This window comes from Lathamus discolor, chromosome 3 (genome assembly GCF_037157495.1).
Source record: "Lathamus discolor isolate bLatDis1 chromosome 3, bLatDis1.hap1, whole genome shotgun sequence".
Taxonomy (NCBI): Eukaryota; Metazoa; Chordata; class Aves; order Psittaciformes; family Psittacidae; genus Lathamus; species Lathamus discolor.
Genome location: NC_088886.1, coordinates 123,896,808 through 123,921,917, shown reverse-complemented (window position 1 = coordinate 123,921,917; position 25,110 = coordinate 123,896,808). Strand labels below are relative to the sequence as shown.

Below are 25,110 nucleotides of genomic sequence, written 5' to 3'. Positions count from 1 at the left end.
CAACACCCCAGCACTCACAAGGAAGGAATTTGCTAGAGCTATCTCCAGCCTCGTTGGTGCTTTACTTTGAGAGAAGATGTCACTCCTCAGAGCCATGTACAAATCCTCTCTTGCGCCATGAGCTAATTGCAAGCAAGTTTTAGCCTCATTCCTCGCGGCTGCAGCCGTTTTAAAAGCCAGGTATGCAAGCAAACAGGCCTGTTACTGGCAAGAGCATGTGTCACTTGTCCAGCCTGCTCTCCTCCGCTCAGGGCTCATGAGCAAGCACTAGCATTTGTACCATGGTTTGCAGCACACTCCACATGCACTGTGCAGCCTGGGCATCCCACAGCACATCTAACAGGCAAAACAAATAAAAAACCCAATGCAACTGCATCTTTAATTTTGAGCAAACACTGCCAAATTCACTGATGTCTTTCTCTAGAGATGAGCATTTGCTTCATCATTCCTTTTTCCCCTCTGTTTTGCAGCCAATTCCGCTTTCCCCTGCCTGTTTTACTGCCAGTGTTTCATGTGCTGGGAAATGCTGTACACTCCTTAGCCCAGCTCCCATTGTAAGCTCTTTCTGCAAAAGAGAGAAATCAGAATAAATGAGCGTAAATTAACAGACTGTGCTGGCACCTAGGCATGCCTGAAGCTTGAGAACAGTCCTACATACATAGGTGTTCAGTGAACCAGTTCCAGTCACTTATTACAGAAACACAAGTCATGCCTTGAAATCAAAGCCCCAGCACTCCTAGTGTCCCAGTAAAAACAGCTCACAGCCTGCCCTAAAAACAGTGGCCGGAAGGTTTGTGTTTGTCCCAGATGAATGAAAAAATGACTGGAGAGCTGAGAAATAAAACTCAGTGCAAGGACTAAGGACTCATGACACAGCACGTCTGCCCACTTGCTACGGAAAGTATGTTTGGCAAGTATCAGGTGTCTGAATTTCTGCTTATGTACAGCTCCCAGGACAGCAGTGTATTAATAACACAGGCAGCCTAAAAACAGAAATTGTCTCCAAGAACAGCTTCCCTTCTGCTGAGAGTTCCTTGCTGTAGCCTGCATATTAATTGTGCTTTACTCAAGCAACACAGAATTGTGCTTCCTTGCTTTGCCATCTAAGCTGATCTCAATTGAAGGAAGACCAATAAACAAAAGAAAGGGATAGGAAAATTACAGCAGGAAGCAAACCTTATTGTAAGCTCAGTTTTCTTGAATGTCTTCCCATCGAGGCTTGCACTTCCATCTGAATATGGAGAGCAAACAGCAAGCAGGGTGCCAGTGTAAAGGCACAAGCCCCTACAAGGGACCCATAGAAGGGAAGGCCCTGGCAGCTCTTGCAGCTGGACAGTATAGCCGAGGCACAGCCAGCAGCATGAAAAGCAGCCACAGAGTCAAACACAGAAGAAAGCAGCAAGCAGACACAGGCTGCCAGGCAGGGGCAGAACGCCAGACGGAGAGTAACTCAGTGACAGAAGCAGAGTAGGAAGAAAGCACCTCCAGGTTCAAAATGCAAGACAAAGGACTGGAATGGAAAGTACGGGAATGGAGCTGCTTAAGTTTCAGTGAACCTGGAACTGCACTAGGTAAGTTACTCTAGATAAACTAGGTTTTGTTAAGAGCAGCTTTAACTCAACAGCCTTGAAAGAAATATTTGTGGCAGCACCAAGGAAGCAGGCATATTTGATTAAGATACTTATCAGGTTTCTCTCATACTCTTACATCACTTCAGAGATGCATTAGTCACACCAGTGCAGCCAGTCACTCCACTGCCTGGACTAGACCGGTCTCCGTATAAATCCGGGAGGTCATTTTCCAGGGACCTTGTGCTGTGTTCGTCCACACAACTGAAGTGTGCTGCCCCCTGCTGTCAGGCTGCGCGCGGGACATTCAGCCGCAGGCAGAAGGGCAGCCACATTCCAGTTTATCCGGACCGAAAAGCCATCTGTGTCGGCACAACACAAAGTTAGGAATACGGATTTTGAAGGAAAACTGCCCACCCCGGGCAGATCATTTTGTTTCTCTCCTGCTGCTGTATGAAGGTAGAAAAGTGTTTTCAAAGCTGCATGTCGGTTACTACCCAATAAGCAACTCCTGCCAACCGCTCTGATCATGTTTATTTATCTCGAGCCTTAGCTGAGGATGTATTTTCCAGGGGTCTGAGGTGCGAACTCTGCCTGTTTCATATTAAACAAGCACCAACAAAGCCCGCAGATGTAGACAGTAACACTGCTATTAAAAGGCAAGGAGAGTCAGTGACCATGCGGCTGGCCAAATGGTCTCCCTGGCATGCCCAAGGTGACATGTATTTGTTGCGAAGATGCTCTCATTCAGGTGGCTTCCCCAACAATTTAGAGCAACAAAGGAGAATGATCTAATTTGAGTTACTGAGCCAATGTCATTACAATCACATGATTATTTAAGTGGCCAAGCAGGACAGAATTAGCCAGGCCCATGGTTCAGATTTCTTCTCCTCTGCCAGGAGCCCTCATCTTAAAATAGCCAAGGAACTAGTGCCAGCTACCTACCTGAGCAGCCAGTTATTATTACCTGGGCTTTCCTCTGAAGCCTTCTGCCAAGTCTGACCTTCAGCCAAGAGCAGTAGAGAACATTTCATCTCAGACAAGGAAAGATCAAGGCTAAGTACATACCACAAAATGCAAACTGGAATTTCTGTCTCATATTTGCAATAAAATCCAAATTCTAACTGCACAGTAAAGTTGCATTTTCAAACAAGACTGGCTATCTGCAGTCAGCTGTGACAGGTTATGTTGGAACAGGGATAAATCTTGATGCACAACAAAAAGCTACACTCAATTCTCTGAACTTGTACAACTGATGACAAAAACCTGTCACCCCATTTGTGTCTCACCCACCCAGAGGCTTATTACAATATTGCAATGTGCTCATCACCTTTGAAGGAGAAGATGCAGGCAGTGACAGTAAAACACAGGGACAAGGTGCTGCAGAGCCCAAAGGACAACAGAAATTATAAACCCCATACTGCTCTGATTACTGATGCGTGTTCTCAGCCTTGCTCCCTCTGAGGACAGCTGTACATAAGCTAGTTGTCACCTTTGGTTTGTCTCTGCAGCTCAGCAACAAGTGCCTCTAAAAGCAGCTGCACTTTGCAAGTCCTTGAACATTTTCTGAACCAGGCAATGGCACACTTATGGCAGACAAAGCCCCACAGAATCAGCAAGCTACCTTTGCCTGCTCAGCCCAGAGGTAAAGCAACATGACAGTAGGTGCACGACTGGGACCGTGGCAAAGTGAAATGCCTTTTACATAACTGAGGAATGAAAGCGTAGCTGTGACTCTGGCTAAGCCGCCAGCCAAAAGAGCAGCCACCCTGCATCTTATCCAGCAGGGTATACTCAAACACAAATATTTTGCCTGCATAGGGAAAGGAATGGGAATCTTGAATGTGAGTGACTGCAGCCATCTTCCTCTGTCTCTTCTCACCACCTTCCTAATCCCAGCTCTTTCCAAGTCTTCTGTAACCACTCCACACCCTGGCAAAGGCCAAGTTTCCCAGGCATTGCTGAAAGCAGGGCTGACAGGCACTGGCTCACTCAGGCAGCTTGTGTTCTGCCTCTGCCCTGGAGAGTACAGGCAGATCTTGACTGAGCACAAACAGCAGATGAAATTTAAGGGATGGCTTCCTTAGGAAAAAACAAAAACCTCCACCCTCTATTTGGGTAAATATGTGAGAACTCATACGAAAAGCAGACATTCAGTTAAACAGAAGAACCACTACCAAGAGCCAATGCAGCTGAAAAATGGTTAATTTCTTTTTGGTTTTTGTAACCCATAATTACAAATATAAGAGAGAGCCTGCATCAGCAAGCTCTGCCTGGACAGCCTCACATTGTTTCAATACAGCGAGTGCTAGAGACAAGGTACAGAATTAGCTGAAAGTTCTGGCACGACTGTAGGCATGTCACAGCACGGGCACTTGTGAGCACAAAGTCAAAAACGTCTTCAAACGCAGAGGAGACCACGGGTCGGATGATGGATAAACAGGAGGGAGAGGACTTTGTAAATGGACCCCTTGCCTAGGAAAGACTGAAGCAGTCTAGTCGAGACAAACAAAACCAGGGCAGCAGAACCTTTAGAAACACCAACTCAGCCACTTTCAGTTGAGAAAAAACACGGCTACAGCCACCCAAATTTTAAGTCTATTTCTGCTTCTTCAGGTTTGGTCTTTTTCTTGGATGCTTCTTTGTTCTCGGCACACTATTCTTAGTACTGGCAGGGGGCAGTTTGAGAGTTACTTCATTGTCCTCCGCATCACCGTCCACCTGAGCAGCTCTCCGGCGCTTGAGCACTGTTGGAGTACAGACTGGAGTAGGATCCTGTAGAGATCAAAAAAACATGATTCATTGCAAAGCCTGGGAGAGTCACCACGAGGCACCTCAGGCCAGCTCTCCTTAACAACTTCAACATTAGGGAAAATGGTTTTCCTTTCATGAGCAGCTATTTTTGCAGACATTATTACTTCAGACAAAAGCATCAACTTCAACAAGTATATGCGAAAGGCAAATTAAAGTAATTCACATCTTCTAACACGTCAATTTGCACATTTGCTTTCTAAACTTTGTATTTCCTGACTCAAAGCACCAAGAAGAGAATCAGGGGAAAAAGAAACCCACAGCCAACCAGATAGAAATGCTACGTTCAAGCCCGCAGCAGAGCCAAAACATTCCAGTTTCAATACCTCAGTAAGTTCCCAGAACTTAGTTGTCTGAATGTAGGAGTTATGCTGTTGCACTCACAACCAGTCCTGTCCCAATTACCACAAGTAAATCCAGCAACAGTAAAAAAAACCAACACAAAGCCAAATTCACAACAATGATGAAACAAAACAGAAATGGCAATACTTTACAGGTGGTTTAGACTGCCACTATCCCAAATCTCAGTCCTGATGACCTCAGCTTTCATCTTACTGCTACTTTTAGCTGGCATTAGTTTTCAAAATACTGGAATACCATGCCTGGAGAGCACGAGGGAGAAGGGACAGTGCAGCATGCAAACGGGGACTGACAGCACTACACTGTGTTAATGGTTCAACTTCCTTTTGGTCAAAACGGGTTCATACTATAACATAGCACAGACCAACAGAAGGATGCCAGCAAAGAGAGACTTTGTACCAGTTTAAAGCACAGGCATAGGGGGCATAGAGGTGACTGCCCCCAGCACCCTGTGTTTCTGCAGCTTCAAGTTAGTGCTGAAGAGCAGGTGACTTGATGCACACTGGGACAAGCCCTGCTAGTTACAATATGCTGAGAAGAAGCCTTTGCTGCTAAATATTCCCATGGGAGAAAGAACTGAGAAGATCCAACCTCCCTCCCCAGTTCAGGAGTGTTAATACATCCAGAAGGAGCTACTTTTGACACAAAAATCAAGCAAACAATGTGAAGGTTTTCAGGTGTTGGAATTAATATGAAGATACCAGCTGCAGACCTGAAACATTTGCCCAAGTGTGAGTGGTGGAGCACGGTTCTGGGCATCACCCAGAGTGTTGGGTCTTACCTGGCTGCTCAAAGAAATGTCCACTTCTGACTCCTTGGATGTTTTAACTTTCTTTCTCTTTAAGGAATGCTCCTGTGCAGCCTAGGAAGCAAGACACATCAGGTGTAGATCACTACAAACTCCCTTGTGTGAAGACACAAACAGTCACTTAACGGTCTACGGGCTTTGTAACTACAAATTTGCTACAGCATTTAGGTTTCAATGAATAAAATGACTGGCAGTGTTGCAGAGGTGAACTGGTTTGAACAAAACCACCCAAATAACATAAGAAAAGCTGCTAATGCGCATTTAAAATAATACCGTGTTAACAGCACTGCTTAAAATAGAAGTACCTCACCAAAGCACTCTGCAAACCAGCAGTATACTTGGCTGGGGTAGGCAGGATGGACCTGCCATCAAATGCCAACACTGCCAAAGCATCCCACAGGGCTTGGGCAAAGCGCTTTCACTCTTCTGTAATTTGCAGTCAAACAGCAAATTCACAGAACATTGAACTGTTTGTATTACCAGAACAAAAGGAATGTCTTCCCCTTGCTGTTACTTATTTGCTTTTCTAAAAGTAAACCCAACCACAGGGTACAACCCAGCAAGAGCATTACAGTACTTTCCAGGAGCTTTTATACAGTTCTTAGCACAAGAACATCTCCCTTGTGCTCCAGCCCTTTTATCAGTTCCACACAAAACACGTGGTTTTCTTGTACTGAGCACAGCAAACACGATGTGCATAAAACACTCACTGAAACGATGCCCAACTTACAAATCCTGGGAAGTCGTAATCGAGCCCCTTTTCAGCCAGCCTCTTCCGTAAGAGTTTCTCCTTCCGCAGCAACCGCTTTGTCATCTTTGCCTTCTGAACGAGTGAACGTATCCTATTGTACCGCCTGACCGCGGGCTGGGATGGCTTCCGGAATATCTTGTTGCTGTTTTTGAAGAGGTTTTCATGGACCCTTTCAGGAGCCATGAACTGACCTGTACCATGAACATATGATATCAGGTTAGAGCAGAGCTACCCTGCTCACCACACTCACCCACATAACCCTGACTAGTCCTCGTTATAACATCATCCACTCCTACTGCAGAGCACTTGTACCATGTTTTGTGAATATAGAACATGGAGAGTAACTGAATACCCATCAGTAAGAGAACTGGGGACGGATGGAAAGAGCACGTTTTCATTTTCACCCAGGAAACAGTCAGAGAAACTTGTTTTTCAAAAGCTGATGCATATATACCTCATAACCCTCTCCAAAGCAAGTGTTACCATCACCATGTCTGAGGAACTCCCCAAGTCGATTAATATTTTAATCAAAAAAGCCCCTTGTGTCTAACTACACACAAATTATAAAGAATTCCCACATTACAGCAACTGTCTCTGCAGAAAAACCCACCACTCCCTCAGATTGTGTGTTGCAAAACTACACAATGAGCATTACCAGCCTTGAGCAAAACAGTAGCAGTGACCAAAAGCCTGTGTTCTATACACATGCAGAGAAAGAAGAAAAACTCAGCCCCTCAGAAAAACAGGTTACATTTCAGCTTATACTTACACTTCAGCAGTCTTTCAGAAAACAGGTAGTTGTTCATTGTGTCTGCAACAATCTTGGCCACATCGTCAGACTCAAACTCTATAAATCCATAGCCTTTGCTAGCTCCAGTCTGTGAGCAATGACAGAAAGAAATAAGAGACAACGTTTTAATAACTGAAGAACTGTCACAGCCCATTCTCAGCTGACCACAAGTAACTTCAGAAAGATGGAAGGACATTTCCCACTAGACCAGGTTGCTCCAAGCCCCATCCAGCCTGGCCTCGAACACTGCCAGGGATGGGGCAGCCACAGCTCCTCTGGACAACCTGTGCCAGTGCCTCCCCTCCCTCATAGTGGAGAGCTTCTTCTGGATATCTAATCTAAATCTACCTTCTTCCACTTTAAAGCACCGGATTTAATCCTAAATCAGCATATGCATATGAAACAAACTGCTCATCAATACCTGTTTATTTACAAAAAAGCTGCCCTGTATCACTGTCACTCTGTGACTGTCACCAAGGTCACCTAGCAATATTATGATACGATGACAAAGCCAGAAATTAGAAGAAGTTAAACTTACCGAGCACAAAACAAGAAAGCTAAACCGGAGTCTTTCCCATCACATTCCACGTTGCAGCCTGAACTAGTGTATTGTGGCAGCACTTCTCCCGCAAGTGTATTTAGTCACAGAAAAAATGGGGCTACCTCAAGTGCCGCTGACCCTGCCCGTCCGCAGCGCAGAAACAACGAAAGCCGCACACGCCACCACCCCGGGTCCCGTTTCGGAACCACTATTCCAGAGACGGGCAACCGAGCACGGAGCCCCCCGCTGCCCGCTCATAGAACTGCAGCGGCGGCGCCCGGCGGCCCGTGGGAGGCGGAGCTTCCCGAGGCGCGTTACCTTCTTGCTCCGGGAGAGGCGGAGCCGCGTCACCGTCCCGAACTGCTCGAAGTACTGGTATATCTGCGGCTCGCAGAGCCCCCGCGGCAGGTGCCCAATGTACACCACGCCCGGCGTCAGCTCCTCCTGCGGGACACAGCAGCGCGTCAGGCCACGACACGCCACGCCACGCCGGGCCGCCCCCGCCCCGCTCACCTTAGCCGCACGGCTCTTGCGAACCCTTTGCACCTTCTGCTGGAACTCGCGCTGCTGCTGCGGCTCCAAGGCCAGGAACGACGGGGCCGGGGCCGGGACAGGAGCCGGGGCCACCGCCGCCATGCTGCACTCCCCACCGCCGGAAGCGCGTCACTACTCTCGCAAGCGGTGTCGCGCGGAGGCGCCGGCGCGCAGGTGCAGAACGGCGACGCGCTGTCTCCTAGCAACGGCGCGCGGCGCTGCGGTCTGCCCCCGCCCGGACGACGTCGCGTGGCAGCTCGTCGCCGCCGCACGGCAGCGGCGGCCTCCGCGAGCGGGGCCTCCAAACACGGACCCGGCCCGGACAATGCCGCTCCCTTCTGCCGCTCAGGCACTGCGTTAGGCAGCCCGGCACGACGCGGTCAGGCTCTGCGCGGGACAGCCTCTGCGCCGACAGCGTAGCAGGTCCCCCGTGCCGGCGGGAGCAGGCGGGCGGGCGCCATGTCGGTGAGCGACATGTTCATCGCGCTGCAGGGCGTCCTCACCGCCGACCAGGACATCCGCGAGGTGCGCGCGGGGCGGCGGGGGGCGGGCCGGGCCGGGGCGGCCGGTGCTCCCGTGACGCTGCGTGTCCCCGCAGGAGATCCGGAAGGTGGTGCAGGCGCTGGAGCAGACGGCCCGCGAGATCCTCACGCTGCTGCAGGGCGTGCACCAGGGAACCGGCTTCCAGGACAGTGAGTCCCGCACGGGGGGGAGCGCCCTGTCACGGGCCGCTCGCGGGGTGTCCTGCGTGGGCTCGCCGGGGGCCGGACAGGGCGCAGCTGGGAGTTCCCGAGCCGTGCGAGTAGAAAAGCTGCCGTTGCAGCCCAGGGAGCTCCGCTTCTTCCCTCCCCCCTCCCTTGGCAGCTGTGTCGCTGTCTCGGCGCAGCAGAGCGCGCTTTTCTTGGAAGCGTTCGCTTTCTGGGCCGTCCCATTGGCTCCTATGTAGGATTGCCTTGAAGTGAGGTGCACACGGATTTTTATGTTCTCGTAATTTCACCAACTGATGGCCTTTGTATCCCCTTCCTCATCTCTTCACCCTATCCCCCAATAACCTGTGATCCCGAATGCTCTGGGAGTGCGCAGCGTGGTGAGGGGAGGGGGGCATCTCTAGTCCGGTTTGTATGAGACTGACTTCGCGTGTGTGTAAAATCCGCCCAGTGCTGCAAAATCTAAGGGGAATTTGCAAAGACCAACAGTAGAGCAGGAGTTGTCCCTGATGTACATTTGCCATACATCAGGGAATTGTTCTGCTGGTTTTGAGGTTTGAGTAGTAGGGAACCTGGTTCCTTGCTTTCAGTCCAAAGTTGTATGGCAGGGGGGTTGGAACTAGATGATCTTGAGGTCCTTTCCAACCCTAACTATTCTATGATTCTATTCTATGATTCTAAGATTTTTGACATAATGTTTCTGGGCCAGCCCATTTCCTGCAGGGCACAAAACCAGCACTAACTACAGCCCTAGGTGTCAGATGTGCTCTTTCTGCTTCCTCCATCCCCACTCTTCAACTCACTGGCAAAACTACTGGAATAAACAGGGTTTTTTTCCTTAAATATGTTACTTAAAAGCTGTTTTTTCAAGTCAGTGAATATGTCCTGACTTTCCTGGAAACTCTTGAAAGAGATTTAGGAAGAGGAGAAATCTGTCAAGGCACCCTCTGAAGGTGAATAGAAGAATAGACCTCATCAGGTGCTGTTTTATTCACCTGGAGAGCTGAGTGGTTGTTACCAGCCTGATGACCTGCTGGTGGCCTGGGATTTCTCTGGCCCCTGAGAGGGTACGTGCTTAGCAACGTGCAGCTCCTGAGGTTTGAACTGTGCTTGCAAGTGCAGCTCCCACCTGCTTAGGGAATCTGGCTGTGCTAAAGGTTACAGCTGCTCATTGGTTAATTTACACAAGCATAAGCTCAGTTTTCTAAGCTGGAAAACCTGTGGATGTTGTTTTGTGTGGGTATCAGCTTCAGGGATTGCTTTCCAGCACTGAATAGTAGAGACCTGTGTCTGGCTCAGTGTATTTGCCATTGATTTTTCTTTTTTTTTTTTTTTTTTTTTTTGAGGGGAGAGAGCTGGTCCTGGAACGTGCAGAGCCTGAGAACAGATTTAGAAGAGTTAAAAGTGAACACCAGAAAAAAACCCTAAGCTTATCATTCTTGTAATGCTAAAGACAACAAATACATGCTTAGTAGGTTAGGTGTTAACTCATGATAATAGACCTGTCTGTTTCTCATCACTTAGAAGAACAATAAAGCAAATCAAGAAAGATTAACAGCAAAATAAAACAATGTCAGTTAGCAGAAGGGTTGTTTGGGGGATAAGTAACACTTGTCAGATGTCACGTATTTAGGTTGCAGTTTTATTTGATCATGGTTGTAGTTCTGCAGCTTAGTGTGCTTAAATGTCTGTGTGGCTTTTCTACAGCATCTCATGGAGTCAGTACCGAAATTTGGCTAAGAAACTGAAATGATACTTAATAGATTAAAAAGGGATAAACAATGATTTGTAACTGTGAAAGAGAGTATTATTCATTGCAAAAGAGTTCTTGCTAGACTTTGTAGTATCAAGACTTTCCAGGTTTATATTTATTTATTCCAAGATACAAGAAAAACTATGAATCCTGTTAATAATCTATGTTGAGCTATTAAAATATTAAATAATAAATAAACTGGAAACTAATAAAAAAGCAAGAATACTATTAACTACTACAAGTTCCCGGGTGACAGAGTAGCGAATGATGCTGGGTGGCTGCAGCTGTGTTGCTGTGGCTGATTGAAACTGGTGCTGCTGCTAAAAGGGGCTGTAGAGCTTGTTGTACCCTGTCACATGGGAGACAGCTTTCTTCCCCAGCCTGGTGGTTGATCGTTTATAATTCCTGTTCCATCATCAGTTGAAACAGAGTGATGAAAACTCAAGGAGGCGACAGAGAACTACTGAAAACAGGGAAGGGACTTGCAGCAGGCTAAGCAGTCCCTCCTGTCAAAGAGAAGAGTAGGGGATGGAGTGAGCTTGGTTAATAGAAATACGGGTTAGTTGGTATTTGAAACATTGTCTTGCCCACTCAGTGTCTTTCCTCTGTTCTTCAGGAACTTAAAAGACCTCTTAATTAAATCTGTTTTCATTGAGTTTTCATCTAACCTCTTTTACTGCAGGGCAGCCACCTACCCGCAGACAACAGCTGTTTGCTGGTGCTGGCTTGACTGTGGTTTCTGCACTGGGTGTGAGACTGTGCTTTGCTGTGGGATACACATTTGCAGTTGTAGCCTTTATTTAGCTGTGGGAAAGGGAAGGAAAACCAGCAGAGCCTCAGGCCGTCATCCTCTGGAACAGGGTTAGAGGATCTCCTTCAGCTTCCTCTGTTCCCTGTCTAAAATGGAGTTCGAGAACTGCAGGGAGAGCTGTTCAGGGCAGGGTGTGCTGCAGCCTGCTGTTAGCTGACATGAATCTGAGTGACAGATAGAGTCTTCAAAAGCTGAAAGTCAGGTTAGTATGTCTTTGCTCTTGAAATACATTACGTCAAGTTTAGCCAAACATCAGTGGTGATATCCAAGGAGGCACGAGGATAGCTTAAAGTTGGGAAGCTATGTGTGTATCATTGAGCACTTGTCCGAAACTTTCCTGTAAAGATTGCTTATTTTTGTCACAGGTTCCTTTGGCAGAACTGTGTCCTCAAATGCTAGGTGATGGTTGACACAGCTGAGGCAGACACCACAGTTTGAGGAGAGTGCTCAAAGGCTGGCTGTCAGTGAGCTTCACATGTCTCTTTCATTCTGCCTGCCACACAGAGCACTTTCAGCTTCTGCATCCTAAAGCTTTTCTTTTCAAGTGCCCCTCCTCCCTTTTTTATAGAAATTGTGCTTTATTAATTGAAAGAAGCTATTTAAGTACACTTAAGTGACTCTACTAGGGCTTGTTTGGTAGAAATCATCCATCAGAGCTTTCTGATTTAGCTTCTATGCATCTTATTTAATCTTAGCTTCTGTACATCAAATGCAGGAGAGCCTTCCAGGGTGACCTACCTGCCTTGGGCTGTGACCACGATTTCTGAGAAGGGAGCAGTTAAGAGATAGTGGTTTGATGAGGGCCCTGGTGCTGCAGGTGCATTGTGGCTATAAATTGTGTCAATAAACAGGAGGTGGCAGTGGGTGGCACATAAACAAGGGACCGTTTCTCTGCGGAGGTGTAACATCCATTGGTCAGGCTGAAACCCAGTTTCTGCAAATACATCACTCTGAAAGCAGGAAAAGCAGTTTCCTGAAGGGATGTTGCACCTCATCTAACCCAAGTCTGATTCATAAGAAAAAAATATTCCAAGATTTTAAAATTGAGAAAGAAAAGCTGCTTTTCCATTTGGCAGCACTGCCCAGTGTGTGCGTGTGCTTTCTCCTGCCAGCTGCTGTGTGTAGTGCTGTCCTATTGCTTGTGGTCTGGTGGTTGCTTTTTCTTCTAAACCACTGCATGAGAGGACTCTCAAGAACATCTTGTTTCTCTCTTTATAAAATGTGCACAGCCCAGCTGACCACCCCTTTCTCTCACTCCATCCACACAGCTACAACTTAAAATCAGCTCATGCCTGATCTCTGGCATGTCCGTCTTTCTGCATGGCAGTCCGCATCCCTGCCACTCCAGATGGGTGGATGGGCTCATAGCATGGGGCTTTAACCATGTTACTGCTCTTGTGACTCCCTCCCTTGCCCCCCAGATAACTTCTGCCATGATCTCAGCTCTGGCATGTTTACAGATCCTCAAACAAAACTGCTCCTCTGCTACTTCAGATGAGGTCTCACACTCAGTGTCTTTTCCAGCCTTTCTCCATCTCTGCTTTTCATCTTTCCTCCAGCATTGCTCATTTGCCACCCTACTCAGTGCGTTACCACATGCCTTTGTTCCATAGAGAAAGAACACACTGACTCTTACGTTCATCCATTCCTGCCTCTATCTGTTTGTATCCCCCGCTGCCTTTTGGTCTGTGACCTTTCCAGAGTTTTCTTCTGTCAGTGCCCGTTACAGAATGGGTTTTTCATCCATGACGTAAGTTTCATAGAAGTAGTGATGATTAGCAGTGATTCTTAAATAACACTGGGGCACCTTGGCTCAAGTTTGAAACTAAGGACTAGAGCAGATTAGACAGCGTGGAACTCAGGAGCGTTTCTCCTCTACCTGTGTGACTCATGGTGTGACAATGAGAATTTCTTAGATTGATTCCACATGTCAGTAGACTTCTCTTGGACAACAAAGGAGTGTAAATAGTACTGCCACCACGGGAAAACTCTCTGTTTACGCAAACCCACTCTCTGTCAAGTACTGAATGTTGTGCTGTTTCCTTTTCAGTACCTAAGAAATGTCAGAAGGCTCGTGAACACTTCGGTACAGTGAAAATACAGCTGGACTCTCTGAAGACCAAGTTTCCTGCTGATCAGTATTACAGGTGTGCAGGATCACACACAGCCAGACATGGAAATGGGAGTTGCCTGGGCATAGTTGGCGTTGTTACTTTGGAAGAATGATTTAAAGGTTTATGGTCTGAATGCTTCTTTCTGCTTGAAGAGCAAATTGTGGTAGAGGACTGTGAGGTTTTTATCAGCACAAATAAAAAAAGCTTTTGCTTTTTTTTTTTAACATTTCACTACAAGAATATCCAGTATTTAACTCTTATTCTGGAAACTTTTTTAAAAAAGAAAACCAAAAGTTTAGGAATTGATGTTTTGTTGGAGCTGCTTCTGGTTTCTGGGAGCAGAGCATTTGCTGTTCCATTAGTTTCAGTTAAGTTGCTAGGTTTGGGACAGGTCTGAAAACAGCTTCAAATCTGTCATGAAATGGCTGTTTGATACTGCAGATACAAAATGAAGTTGTCACCTCTGTCTTTTGCTGCTGCCAGAAGGGGACAGTGTCTAGCAAGAGTATTTCAAAGGACAAGAGTCTTGTCAGCTCAGATCTGCTGAGGGAAGGTGGGAGAGAAGATGGTTGTCTTGTGGGCACAGCAATCTGAAAAACTCCATGAACCGAGTAGGTGTGTGAGGGGTGGAAGAATGAATGCCAGCATCCAGCATGGTGTCCTGGGGTGAAGTTCTGGAGCACCAAGGAGATGCCTTTAAGCTGGTGGTGTTTAGATAGGCCAAAAATATCGCGAAGTGCTATGTGTAAACGTGGAAAACATAATGTATACATAATATATGCTTGTTGCCTAGCTCTTCAGTAATAGATGTTACTTATGTATATGTTGACTTGGTGTTTTCTTCAACAGATTTCATGAGCACTGGAGGTTTGTGCTTCAGCGGCTGGTGTTTCTGGCAGCATTTGTAGTCTACTTGGAGTCAGAAACATTAGTGACACGAGAAGCTGTTGCGGAAATACTTGGGAGTAAGTTAATATTCTAACAAAGAGGAAAGCCTCGTGACGTTTTTAGGCATAGCTTTCAGAGGTATAGGGAACCAGCAGAACTCCATTTCTTCCCAAGAAGTCTTCCTTGCAGATTATTAATTCGAATTGCATAAATGTACCAAAAGAGTAATGCAGAGATTAAGCTTGGTTCTCTTTGGTTTTGGTGTCTAAAAGTGTGGAAAGAAGCAGATAAAATTCTTATGCTGTAAGAGAATTGTGTGCTCCCAGAGCAAAGGATTTGAAAAAAAACTAAACCAAAACCAAAAAAACAAAAAAAAAACAGGAATATATTCCTAAAAACTGAGCCAGACCTCATACACCCTCTCTGGTGTATGGATGCAAATTCAGTTATTGTTGGATCAGTTACAACCTGTTGCATGTCCAGCTGAGGACATATGATACGCTAAATCAGAATGCGGAGGAGAGGCAGTAATTACATCACATGCAGGGAAAGGCTGACTTTTCTTTTGTAATAGTATTTCATAATCTTGATATTTTAAATGAGCTCAGTGAACAAACGCAGTTTCAGCTAGCTGGGTTTGCTCATGTTCAGCACTACCTGATTACCACTCTGGTTTTCATCTTAGTTGAAGCTGATCGAGAGCGGGGCTTTCACCTGGACATTGAAGACTATCTTTCTGGTGTATTAACTCTCGCCAGTGAGTTGGTAAGGAAGATATTCATGCATAGCTTTGAATTGAAACTGACCTAGAAAAATAATGTGTTTTCTAACCGTCCCAAGTTGTTCCTGAAAGTTATGATACACAAGGCCTTGATCTGAACTTTCAGCAAACTACCTCTCTGTGTGCAAGAGTGGTTCCTCACTGATATTTTAAGATTTAAGCTAGTCACGTGATTGAAAATCCAGCATCATGGTCAAGAGAAAAGTAGATCTAAGGATAAATAATCTGACTGCCTGGTGGAACAAAACTGCTTCATTTGGTAACGTAAGTGATGGGATTAGGGATGCGATTTGGGTGGGTTCCTCCGCTGATGTTCTCTCTCATGTTGTCTTCTCGTAGTCTAGACTGGCAGTGAACAGTGTCACGGCTGGTGACTATTCTCGCCCTCTCCGCATCTCAACTTTTATCAACGAGCTGGATTCTGGCTTCCGTCTCCTCAACCTGAAGAATGACTCCCTGAGGAAACGTTACGATGGCCTGAAATACGATGTCAAGAAAATTGAGGAAGTGGTTTACGACTTGTCAATCAGAGGACTCAATAAGGAAGCAACACCTGGTGCAGGTGGAGAGAAATGAAAGATGCTCATTTTAACAGCATCATCGATTACCTCAGATGGTTGCCAATTTAGGAAGCATGCTAGCGAAGTCTTCCTACAGTAGTTTAGAAGAACTGCAGCTAAAAGCTGCTCTCTATTTTCTTACAGAAGGTGTAGTACGGATGTTAGATCCTCAGAATGTTTTGTAAACTTATATGTAGATTAGGGCAGGAGGCTCTCCGTTTCCAGTGGAGTTCCTCTGTCAAAACACAGGGTGCTGTTCTGTGCACAGCAGCAATAGCAGTCAGTAACGCCTGTGAGCCGAAATACATTCTCCCTAGTTCCATAGTGGTGTTTCACTGCTGCAGCAGTGGTGTGCTTCAGCTGCCCCTTCTCACCCACCCCAGAAGACAGGTGCAGAGCACGCAGCTCACTGCATATACATGTCATGCTTTACAAACCACAGTGTGTAAGTAGATATGCTTTTTTTTAAAGACACTGATTGGGGTTTTTGCCTTTTTGTTAAATTTTCACCTCTGTCATTAAGTTGAACAGATTCACGTAACTCTATTAACCACATTTTTTTTAATGGCTTCTGTTACTGTATCCCCCTTAAGTGAGAACTCAGTGAAGATATTACCGAGAATTTCTCCACTGGAACTGGTGTGTTGCCCCCCGGGCACATTTTGTCTCTCTCAGTTTTTCTCTTCCTCCAAGATTTCTGTTACCAGGGAGAGCAAGGACCTGCTTTCCCTGGCTGGTATTTGTTTTACTGACATGAGCAAATGCTGAGTTTTAGTACTATCATTTGCCTTGAGAACTCGGTATAACCCATTTTTATTTTTAACTACCATGATTTCTGAATAGAGAAGTGTTAACAGATAAATTGCAGGGAGAGTCTGAGTTTTAACAGCCTAGATAGGCCACAACTGTACCTGTGTCCTGGGATGAAAAAAGAAACACACCAGAACTATAGTTCGTGTAGTAAAATGTTTGTATCCCTACAAAAGAGGGAATTACTAGTTTCAGACACTTTGCACGTAAAGTGTTTGCAAACACTGACAGCCTCTTTTCGTTTGTCTTAAAGGGCACACTCGTACCCTGCAATGTGTTTGTTCTCTTGTCCTAAATGACTTAGGGTTATGTCATTCTTCTGGTGGCACAGCAGGGGGTAAGGAGGTAAATGTAATTTCTTTAGGAGGAATACTTCCAGAGGAAGAAACTGAAAAGTCAAGTTTGTGGGTTTGTTAGCATCTCATTTTGTTAGCAAAGACTTACCAGTGTTTCAGTTAGGGAATTGTTTTGTTTATTGGAAGAAAATGGTTTCTTGGTTATTTTGGCCAATAAAAGCTGTTCTTTGATTTTGGCCGTTTGGTAACTGTTGGCCTGTTGTCTGATTATTTGTTCTTTGCTTCCCTTTCTGGGAGCCTACTCTAAAATTCAGCTGGGTCAATAAGAAGATTGTTCAGTGGTGTGTTCTTGCCCACTGGCAAGTGAAGCCTAACTCAAACTGCAGACAGATTTCATAGGGGTTTTTTTAACTATTTTTAACCTATTTGACCTGTTTCACCAAATAGAGCAGGGGTATGGAGGAGTTTATCATTACCAAATCCAAGATGTGGCAGGGTTCATCTTCAGAGCATCTCATAATCTTTCATGTTTGTCCTAACCCTTTGTCTTGTATGTCTTGTAACACAGGGAGGTGGTAATATCCCTCTTTCTCAGCTGAAGATGATGAGGGAGTACCTTCTTAAGCCTCGTGGCAATGAGACCAGCTTTCAGAATAGTTCTTTGTTATTGCCCTATGCCACTGTTTGCTTCTTTCTTGCTTTAACCCTGTGGAGGTGGGAGGAAGGAAGGAGCTTAAGCCAGTTCTACTGCCAGAACTGCAGATGAGGGGTGAAATGACGACGGTCACGCAGGAAAAGCATGGGAGCAGGGGAATTAGAGAAGGGTTTCCTGGGCATCAGTCTGGTGTCTCGGGTTGGAAGATTCCTGGGGTGTGAGGCCACGTGGTGGGGCAGTTTCTGTTGCAGGGCAGGCATTTGTCAAGGGTTTGTGCTAGCTTGTGTCCCAGGTGCTCTGGTTGCATTTGGTCATGCAACAGGCCTGCTTCCTGGCATGGGATATCAAGTAATGGGATGCCTAGAACAGCTTTTCAGTAGATCCTAAGTGTGCCAGCTCTTGCATCTTATGTGGCTTCTGAGAGTTGGTGGAGATAACAGTGCTGTGCCCCAGGTGCAGATACTGTGGGAGGGACAACTGGAAGAGCAAGTCTCTTACTTAGGTCTTACAAAGTCTGCAAGGTGTGGATCCTGTCTAGGGCTCTGTGAAGTAAGTGCCTAACAAAAGCACACAGCACTGGAATGTCTCTGGAGGGTGTTTAACAAACACCTTGTTCTTTCCTATTCCAGGTTTTGGGGGAGACTACCATCTTCCTCTGGAAAAAGCATTATTTCCAAGAGCCAGGCGCATGGTGCATTCCCAAGCCAGGTCTAGGGATAGGAAAAGAAAACTGAAAGCTTTCTGCCTAGAGTGCAGCAAGGAGAAGCAGAGACATGCTTCTTGTAGCTTCCCCTGCACAGAGGTAGCCTGTAGGACCTTGTGGCCCCAATTGCTCACATTACATTGGTCCTACATGTTGTGTTTCTGTCCCAGAGCTGGGAGCAGAGGGAAGACTCGGAAGAACTCGAGGTCCTTCTCTAGAGTCTGTCTTCTCTGACTCCTTTCCCAGGGGTAACAGCAGCAGGTTAGCCAGCAGGGAATGGCAGTGAGAGACAGAGCTCTGAGGACTGCAAAAGCTTGATGGCTCACGATGAATCGGATGCACTTGAACAAATAACTGCTGTTGGTACTGAATGGACTGCGCAGGGTGTGCTGGCAGCTGGCGAGGAGTGAGTCAGCGCAGGAGTGCTGGAGAGTCTGACTCAACAGCCAGCACGGCTGCTCTCCGAGCCACTTCAGCCTTGAGTGTGTGCCAGGGTGTGCTCTCTGGGATTGTCTCTGTAGGCACTCACTGGTTTGCTGTTTGGTGGGGTTTTTTCCCCCATCTTGACGTCATTTCTGTGTTTTTTATTTCAGTAAAAAGGGCACTTAGTTGATTAACTGCTCATTATTTACAGTGCTGCCTGTTCAGCTCCTGCAGATCAATGAAAGTGCTGACCTGAAACCATTTGGGAAGTAGGGGTGAACAAAACTCCATAGCACAGGATGCAGGGCAGACCATGGGGCTGGCTGTGGAACTGGGCTCAGTCTGATGGAATTGATTAACTGCAGCCAGCATCCAGCCACCTCTTTAAACTGGCACTCATTAAAGGACACGTTATCACCTCTACACGGCCCTTTTCTGGTGCCAGCACACGTCTTTGTGCAGTGAACTGCATCAAGAACCGAGCTAGCTGAAACAGTATTTTTCAGCAGTGTTTGCTCACAATCTGGTTCACCGCTCAGTCCCGCACATGCTGTGCCAGTGTGTGAAGGGAGCCTTCTTCCTCCCCCGGTGCCTGCTTGAAGTGTTCACTGAACTGTAACACTAGGTGGTAAACTGATTTTTCTTGCAGTAATTTAACTGCTTCCTGCTTTGTTAGGATTGCCAAGGATTGCCTCTTTGGGTAAATAATTTGCCTTCATTTTGCTGAAAAGCAATGATTTTGGTGCTATAGGGCTTCACTTGCATTTTTCAGCCAGTAAAGTCTTTACACACTGAGGCAATTAAGGAGGGTGGAAAGTGAACGTAGAATCATGGAATAGTTAGGGTTGGAAAGGACCTTAAGATAATCAAATTCCAACCCCCCTGCCATGGGCAGGGACACCTCACACTAAACCATGCCACCCAAGGCTCTGTCCAACCCAGCCTTGAACACCACCAGGGATGGAGCATTCACAACTTCCCTGGGCAACCCATTCCAGTGCCTCACCACCCTTACAGTAAAGGATTTCTTCCTTATATCCAATCTAAATTTCCTCTGTTTAAGTTTTAACCTGTTACCCCTTGTCCCGTCACTACAGTCCCTGACAAAGAGTCCCTCCCCAGCATCCCTATAGGCCCCCTTCAGATACTGGAAGGCTGCTATGAGGTCCCCACGCAGCCTTCTCTTCTCCAGGCTGAACAGCCCCAACTTCCTCAGCCTGTCTTCATACAGGAGGTGCTCCAGTCCCTGATCATCCTCGTGGCCCTCCTCTGGACTTGTTCCAGCAGTTCCATGTCCTTTTTATGTTGAGGACACCAGAACTGCACACAATACTCCAGGTGAGGTCTTATAAGAGCAGAGTAGAGGGGCAGGATCACATCCTTTGACCTGGTCACGCTCCTGATGCAGCCAAATATGGATGGTTCCTGGAGCGTGTGTGTGTGGATACTGACCCCATTATCCATCAGCAATCCATCTTTCCTCATTAAAGTACTGTCTGTTGGTGGATGCTGCCATGCAACTGCACTAAAATGTGTAGGGCTGTTGAGTGAGCCTCCTGCCTGCTGTATTCATACAGTGTCATTAAACAAGTTGATACTGAAAGGAATAGTCCTTTACGGTATGTATCTTCTGTATATATGCTGTACGTCAGGCATGAATTACCTGAAGATGCGTATCTCCTTGCAGGTTTCTCTGCCTGTTTACTGTCACTTCAAACTGTGGCACTTCTGGTGTACCCTGGTTAGCCATCCCTGGAACACTGCCCTGCCCAAGGGGAAAATGGCTGTCTTTAAAACAGCCCTTTCTTGAACGGAGGATTTCCTTGCCTGAATGAAATACACTCCTTGTCCGAATGCCTGTTCACCTGCATATTCATGCTACAGGTGTACAAACATCTAACCTGCTTCTGTTGGGGAAAATGAAAGAGCCTGACCCTTGCAAGGGTGATGTTTGCTCCACAGGAAGCCTGCAGGCTCCCATCCCAATAGGGGGAGCTGTCTAGCTGCCTCTGGGTCTGCGCTGCAGCCCCGCACAGCTCTCACAGGCTCCTGTGAAGTCTGGCAGCCACCAGAGCCTGATGGAGACTTCACCAGCCACTGCAGAAAGCCTATAGGAAAAACAAGGCCTGAGAGTTCAGCCTCTGTGAAATGGTTCGGAGCTATAGAGGCCTTGTGCTCTTTGCATGTTTTGGTTAGTGCAGGCATCAGTTCTGGGATCTGCTCTGTGACTGTGGCTTTCCATCTGCCAGCCCTCTGCACAACACCCAGAGAGAAGTTTGATGCAGGTCCTCCCAAGGATGTGACTCTGGCACTGCAAGGGAGGTTCCTGCACTAGGAAGGAAGGGTTTAAAACCACCTGGTACTCCACTGCCACTGAAACAAAGGGTTTCTTGCCCTGCTGCTACAAAGGGCGCCTTCCCTGGGAGGGCTGTTTACAGTCTGAGCTGAGATGCAAAGCCTGCAGTGGTGGAGATTGCACTGCAACAGGATTTGAACCAGAGAGTTGCAAATTATGGTTACACTCGTCCTTGCTGATGGATCTAGAGCCTAGTGCCAGCTTTTCAACATGTTCCAGCTGAGTAACTGCTCCCACTCAAGCTGGAGTAGAGACTGGTGCTGGAGGATGCTCTGCTTGTGCTCTGATTCCTCGTTAGGGTTCCTCACTCTCCGTTGAAGAGGACCCTCTATGTTCTTATCACTCAACTTTACCATCCATGTTGTGTAAAGTTTTCCCTTGGGGAGCCTCCTTCAGCTTCCTGAAGGAGATGTCTTATGTTCTAGTAAGTGCCCTTGGGGCTTGCCTGGAGTCTAGTTTTTGGCCTGCAAAGTGTTATTGTCAAAACTGATTTTATTCTTAACTGCTTGTACCTGTCCCCAGTTATTCTGCAGCAGCCTCTGTGAGAAATAAGGCAGTTCCCTTTGTCCACCTGATCAGTGAGATTTTGTGCTCTCTCACACTCCACTCTAGTGACAGGAAGTCACTCAACAATGACAGTGAGATCTCTGAATATTTATCTGATCCCTGGCAGGAGAACAGTTTCCTTCATTGCTTTTGGTTCCAGGTTTTTCCAATTTCAAGTCAGAGAATGTCAGCCAAATTCCAGCGGAATTTCACCTGGTTCCGCAGCATACGTTTTAAAGGAGGCACAGCTGACATCATGAAACAGGAGTTATTACAGCTGCCTTATCCGTGAGCCCTGAAGGGATATCTTTGACTTGGTGCTAGAAGATTCAAATTATCTTCCCTTTGAGCACGTCAGGAGCCAGCAAGAGGATTCACCAGAATCTCTTGCTGGAGATCTGTCTTCATGTGACTTTAGCTCCATAATAGATTCATATGTATTGCATAACTGAAGTTCCCCAAGACAGGAGATCCAAGATGATCTCAGAGCTTTTTTGGGGATTTGGGGTGTGCTGAGGTCAATCTTTCTGTCTCCAGTGACAGCTAGAGTAGCTTCTTGCTGCCAGACCAATACTGGTGTTCCCTTTCAGATGTGTTCTTGATCATATAGTGGAGACACAAACTGAATGTCCTTTCCCCTTCCTCACCTTTGTTAAGGACAACAAGGGATGTACAAGAACATCATAAAATAGAAGATCACTTCACTAAAGCAGAAGTCTTTGCCCTCTGAAGTCTTTGCTCTGCATCTCCCTTTGCGGGTTTTTTTTTTTTGGGGGGGGCTTTCCCACCCAGCCTGCTGACTCTTAAAGCAGGTATTTCCTCTTTTCTTGGGACCTGACCTCACGGGGGCTCTTAAGCCTGCATTTTGTCTTCCTGTGTGTCTGTTTTCTGAGCTCAAACATACACGGGCTCTATGATAAAGGCCACCTTTTGTTGTTTTCCTGGTAAATGACAAGCAAGACTCGTCCTAAATTCTTATTCAAGGTCACTTATGAGTTCTGATAAATAATTATCTTTTTTCCCCTAACATGGTACTTCCAGAGAGATCTGCTTGAATAGCTAGCTAAGTTCAGTGGGCCGGAGTCTTGAAAAGCAATCTTGCCATTGTCAGTCATGACCATGAGAGGCATAAAAACATTATGAAACCCTGGGACAGGCAGTTTGGAACAAATAATTGCTTTCTTGGCTTGCAGACAACCCTGTTCCCAAGTACCCTAGGTTATAATGGCATTTTGTCATGTTTGTTAATCAGAAATGGAAAAATATAGCACAACTGACCTCCAGGGCTGCCAAGTAAGATGTGTACATGTGATACTGAAAGACTTGGAACTTCCCAGGAGAGGGATCATCCAGTTCAGAAAGGTGCCTGGGGATTATGGAAACTTACTGCCTTGTCAGTGCGCTGACAATCCTCACCCTTCTTGTGCAGGCTCAGCCCACAGCACCAGCTCTCGCAGGGCCACAGAGATCATCCTGTGCTCGTGTTCCCTTTCAACACCTGTAATTTAAAGGCAGGCAGGCAGGCGGCTGAGTACACGCCGGATACATAAAAGAGAAATAACGCTGGAAGCACAACCTGTGTCTAGTTTGACAGGTTCAGCAATCAGGCTGTCGCTTCCCGTAGCAGGCTGTCCCAGGTCAAAGAGTTCCCTGTTCCTTGGCTGCAGTTTTTTTAGGACAGGGCTACAGCACCAAGTACACGTCCTGCTCATAACTCAGCACCCGGCAATTATTTATGGACCTTCTTTTGGGGTGAGTTTGCCTGGTTCAGAGGAAATAGGCCATGATTAGGAGGAGGCTGGCAGGCAGGTGTTTCCTGTGATACCTAGAAAAACCGCGGCTCTGACAAATCAAACAATCACCCAAATGCAAGATTGAGGCTAAATTTCAGACCTTTTACATACACTGATTGTTCCCTAACCTTTTTGAGCAGCCGGGGTGACTGAAGGTATCTTGATTTAAGGATACGTCTGTACAAACAGTCCCTGGCTGGTTTTGAGCAGGAATTGGTGTGGAGAAAAATCACTCTGCTAGGAAGGAACTGAAAATTTTCCAGAAAGCAGCAGCATTCTGTGGCTATGAAAGTCACTCACTGGTTGGATAAATGCAGCGATTACACTTACTGTATCTGTGCCTTCCCTTATCAAAACTACCACTGGAGGTAACGAAGTGAAGGTAGCTGTGCCATTTTGATCCTGAGAGAGAAAACAAGGTCCTACAAGCTGTTGCCTTTTGCATGTTAGGTGAATGGGGCTTGAAGGCTCATAGGCGCAGATCTGTCATGACAGCATAAGAGAAATCTTCCTCCAACAGCTGCTCTGCTCATGCATCCATCTATCTGAAAAACAAACAACAAACTAAAAGCAGTGCCTCGTGTTCCTCACTGGCTGTTCAGTGTGTATTTTGGGACAATTTATTATAATTTATTATAAGCAATTTACTGTCTAATGACTAGAAATAGCTGGAGGGAATTCCAACTCGCCTGAGGGACTCAGGCTGCTGCCCCAACAAGCATTTTGCCAGCTATCACTCACTACAGCACTCGGCTGCGTGCTGCCATCCTCATGTCTTGGATATGTGTTTGTAAAGCCTTCAGATGATGCAAAACCTCCCATTTCCTCAAGGACAAAATAAAGTACTAAAATACTGGATGGTGCAGAGGAAGAGAAAATACAGCCAGTGCTCACATGTCTCACTGTTGGTGTCTGCCCCAACGCCTGGGGCCGCGTAACAAGCCCCAGCAGCTGCGGCAAGAGGACAAAGCAGTGGGTATGGTTTGGAAGCCTGCTCAGGTGTTGGATCAGTGGTGACTTTACAAGATTAGGTGAAGGTAGCGTCTGCCTTTGTGCGCTCACTGGTGCTGGCTCATCTCTGGAGAAATACACAAATATGTTTGCGTGAATCCTCCTGTAAAATAAGTGTCTGTAACATATTTTGTTTACTGATCTATACTGATTGGCTTTGTCTCTACCGTGGGGGGCTGAAAGAACATGTATAGGCTGTCCTCTAAGATCCACCAACACAAATTCTGGCTCCTTTAACATAGCCCTAGGGCTGTAATCTGGCCTTTGCTGGGTAAGTCACAGTGTGACATTTTGCTGATCTTGTAATCGCAAGGCAGCGGCCAGCAGTGATGTCCGGCTAAAAAGGTTATAAACACTGTTTGCCTTTCCACCGTTGTTCAGCTTCGAGTCACTTCCCTGCTGAGGAGCTGAGAGAGGCTGGACCTTCCAGGGAAGCGCTCTGGGGCCTGTTTTGGCTTTCACATCTGGTGTGCTGGCGCTTGACCTGCCCAGGGAGGACTGTGGTCAGAGCACAAGATTTTGTGCCAGCCTGTTGTCTTCTAGTGAGAGTTAGGGTAGCAGGCCTGTACCATTCTTCCAGGCTCATTAGGAGTAGCCCCTGAATTCTGCGCAGGGAATCAAAGAACAGATGCAGGCACATTGAATACCACCCACACTAAAAGAAATATCTACTCCAGAATACAAATATTTAAGAAAATACCCACCTAAAGTCATTGAAACATAATTATTAAAACCTTTTA

At 46.5% G+C, this 25,110-nt stretch overlaps 2 protein-coding genes across 2 annotated transcripts; one reads left to right on the top strand and one right to left on the bottom strand.

The window, feature by feature from the left end:
- Positions 1 to 3,755: 3,755 nt before the first annotated feature.
- On the bottom strand, positions 3,756 to 8,280 carry NIFK (nucleolar protein interacting with the FHA domain of MKI67). The gene is given in 7 exon segments (XM_065671464.1): positions 3,756 to 4,190; positions 4,193 to 4,343; positions 5,521 to 5,601; positions 6,278 to 6,489; positions 7,068 to 7,176; positions 7,948 to 8,073; positions 8,143 to 8,280. Coding segments are annotated over 7 exon segments (849 nt in total). The 5' UTR covers positions 8,266 to 8,280; the 3' UTR covers positions 3,756 to 4,143.
- Positions 8,281 to 8,360: 80 nt separating this feature from the next.
- On the top strand, positions 8,361 to 17,131 carry TSN (translin). The gene is made up of 6 exons (XM_065671465.1): positions 8,361 to 8,688; positions 8,762 to 8,855; positions 13,485 to 13,581; positions 14,398 to 14,513; positions 15,122 to 15,201; positions 15,557 to 17,131. Exons 1-6 carry the CDS (start codon positions 8,623 to 8,625, stop codon positions 15,791 to 15,793), a joined length of 690 nt encoding a protein of 229 aa, XP_065527537.1. The 5' UTR covers positions 8,361 to 8,622; the 3' UTR covers positions 15,794 to 17,131.
- Positions 17,132 to 25,110: the final 7,979 nt, after the last annotated feature.

What these genes read in the sequence shown, in the direction of transcription:
- TSN (XM_065671465.1), top strand. Translation starts at nt 8,623, where the DNA reads ATGTCGGTGAGCGACATGTTCATCGCGCTGCAGGGCGTCCTCACCGCC. An exon ending in CCGACCAGGACATCCGCGAG is followed by an intron (nt 8,689 to 8,761) that starts GTGCGCGCGGGG and finishes GTGTCCCCGCAG; the next exon opens with GAGATCCGGAAGGTGGTGCA. An exon ending in TAACTCTCGCCAGTGAGTTG is followed by an intron (nt 15,202 to 15,556) that starts GTAAGGAAGATA and finishes GTCTTCTCGTAG; the next exon opens with TCTAGACTGGCAGTGAACAG.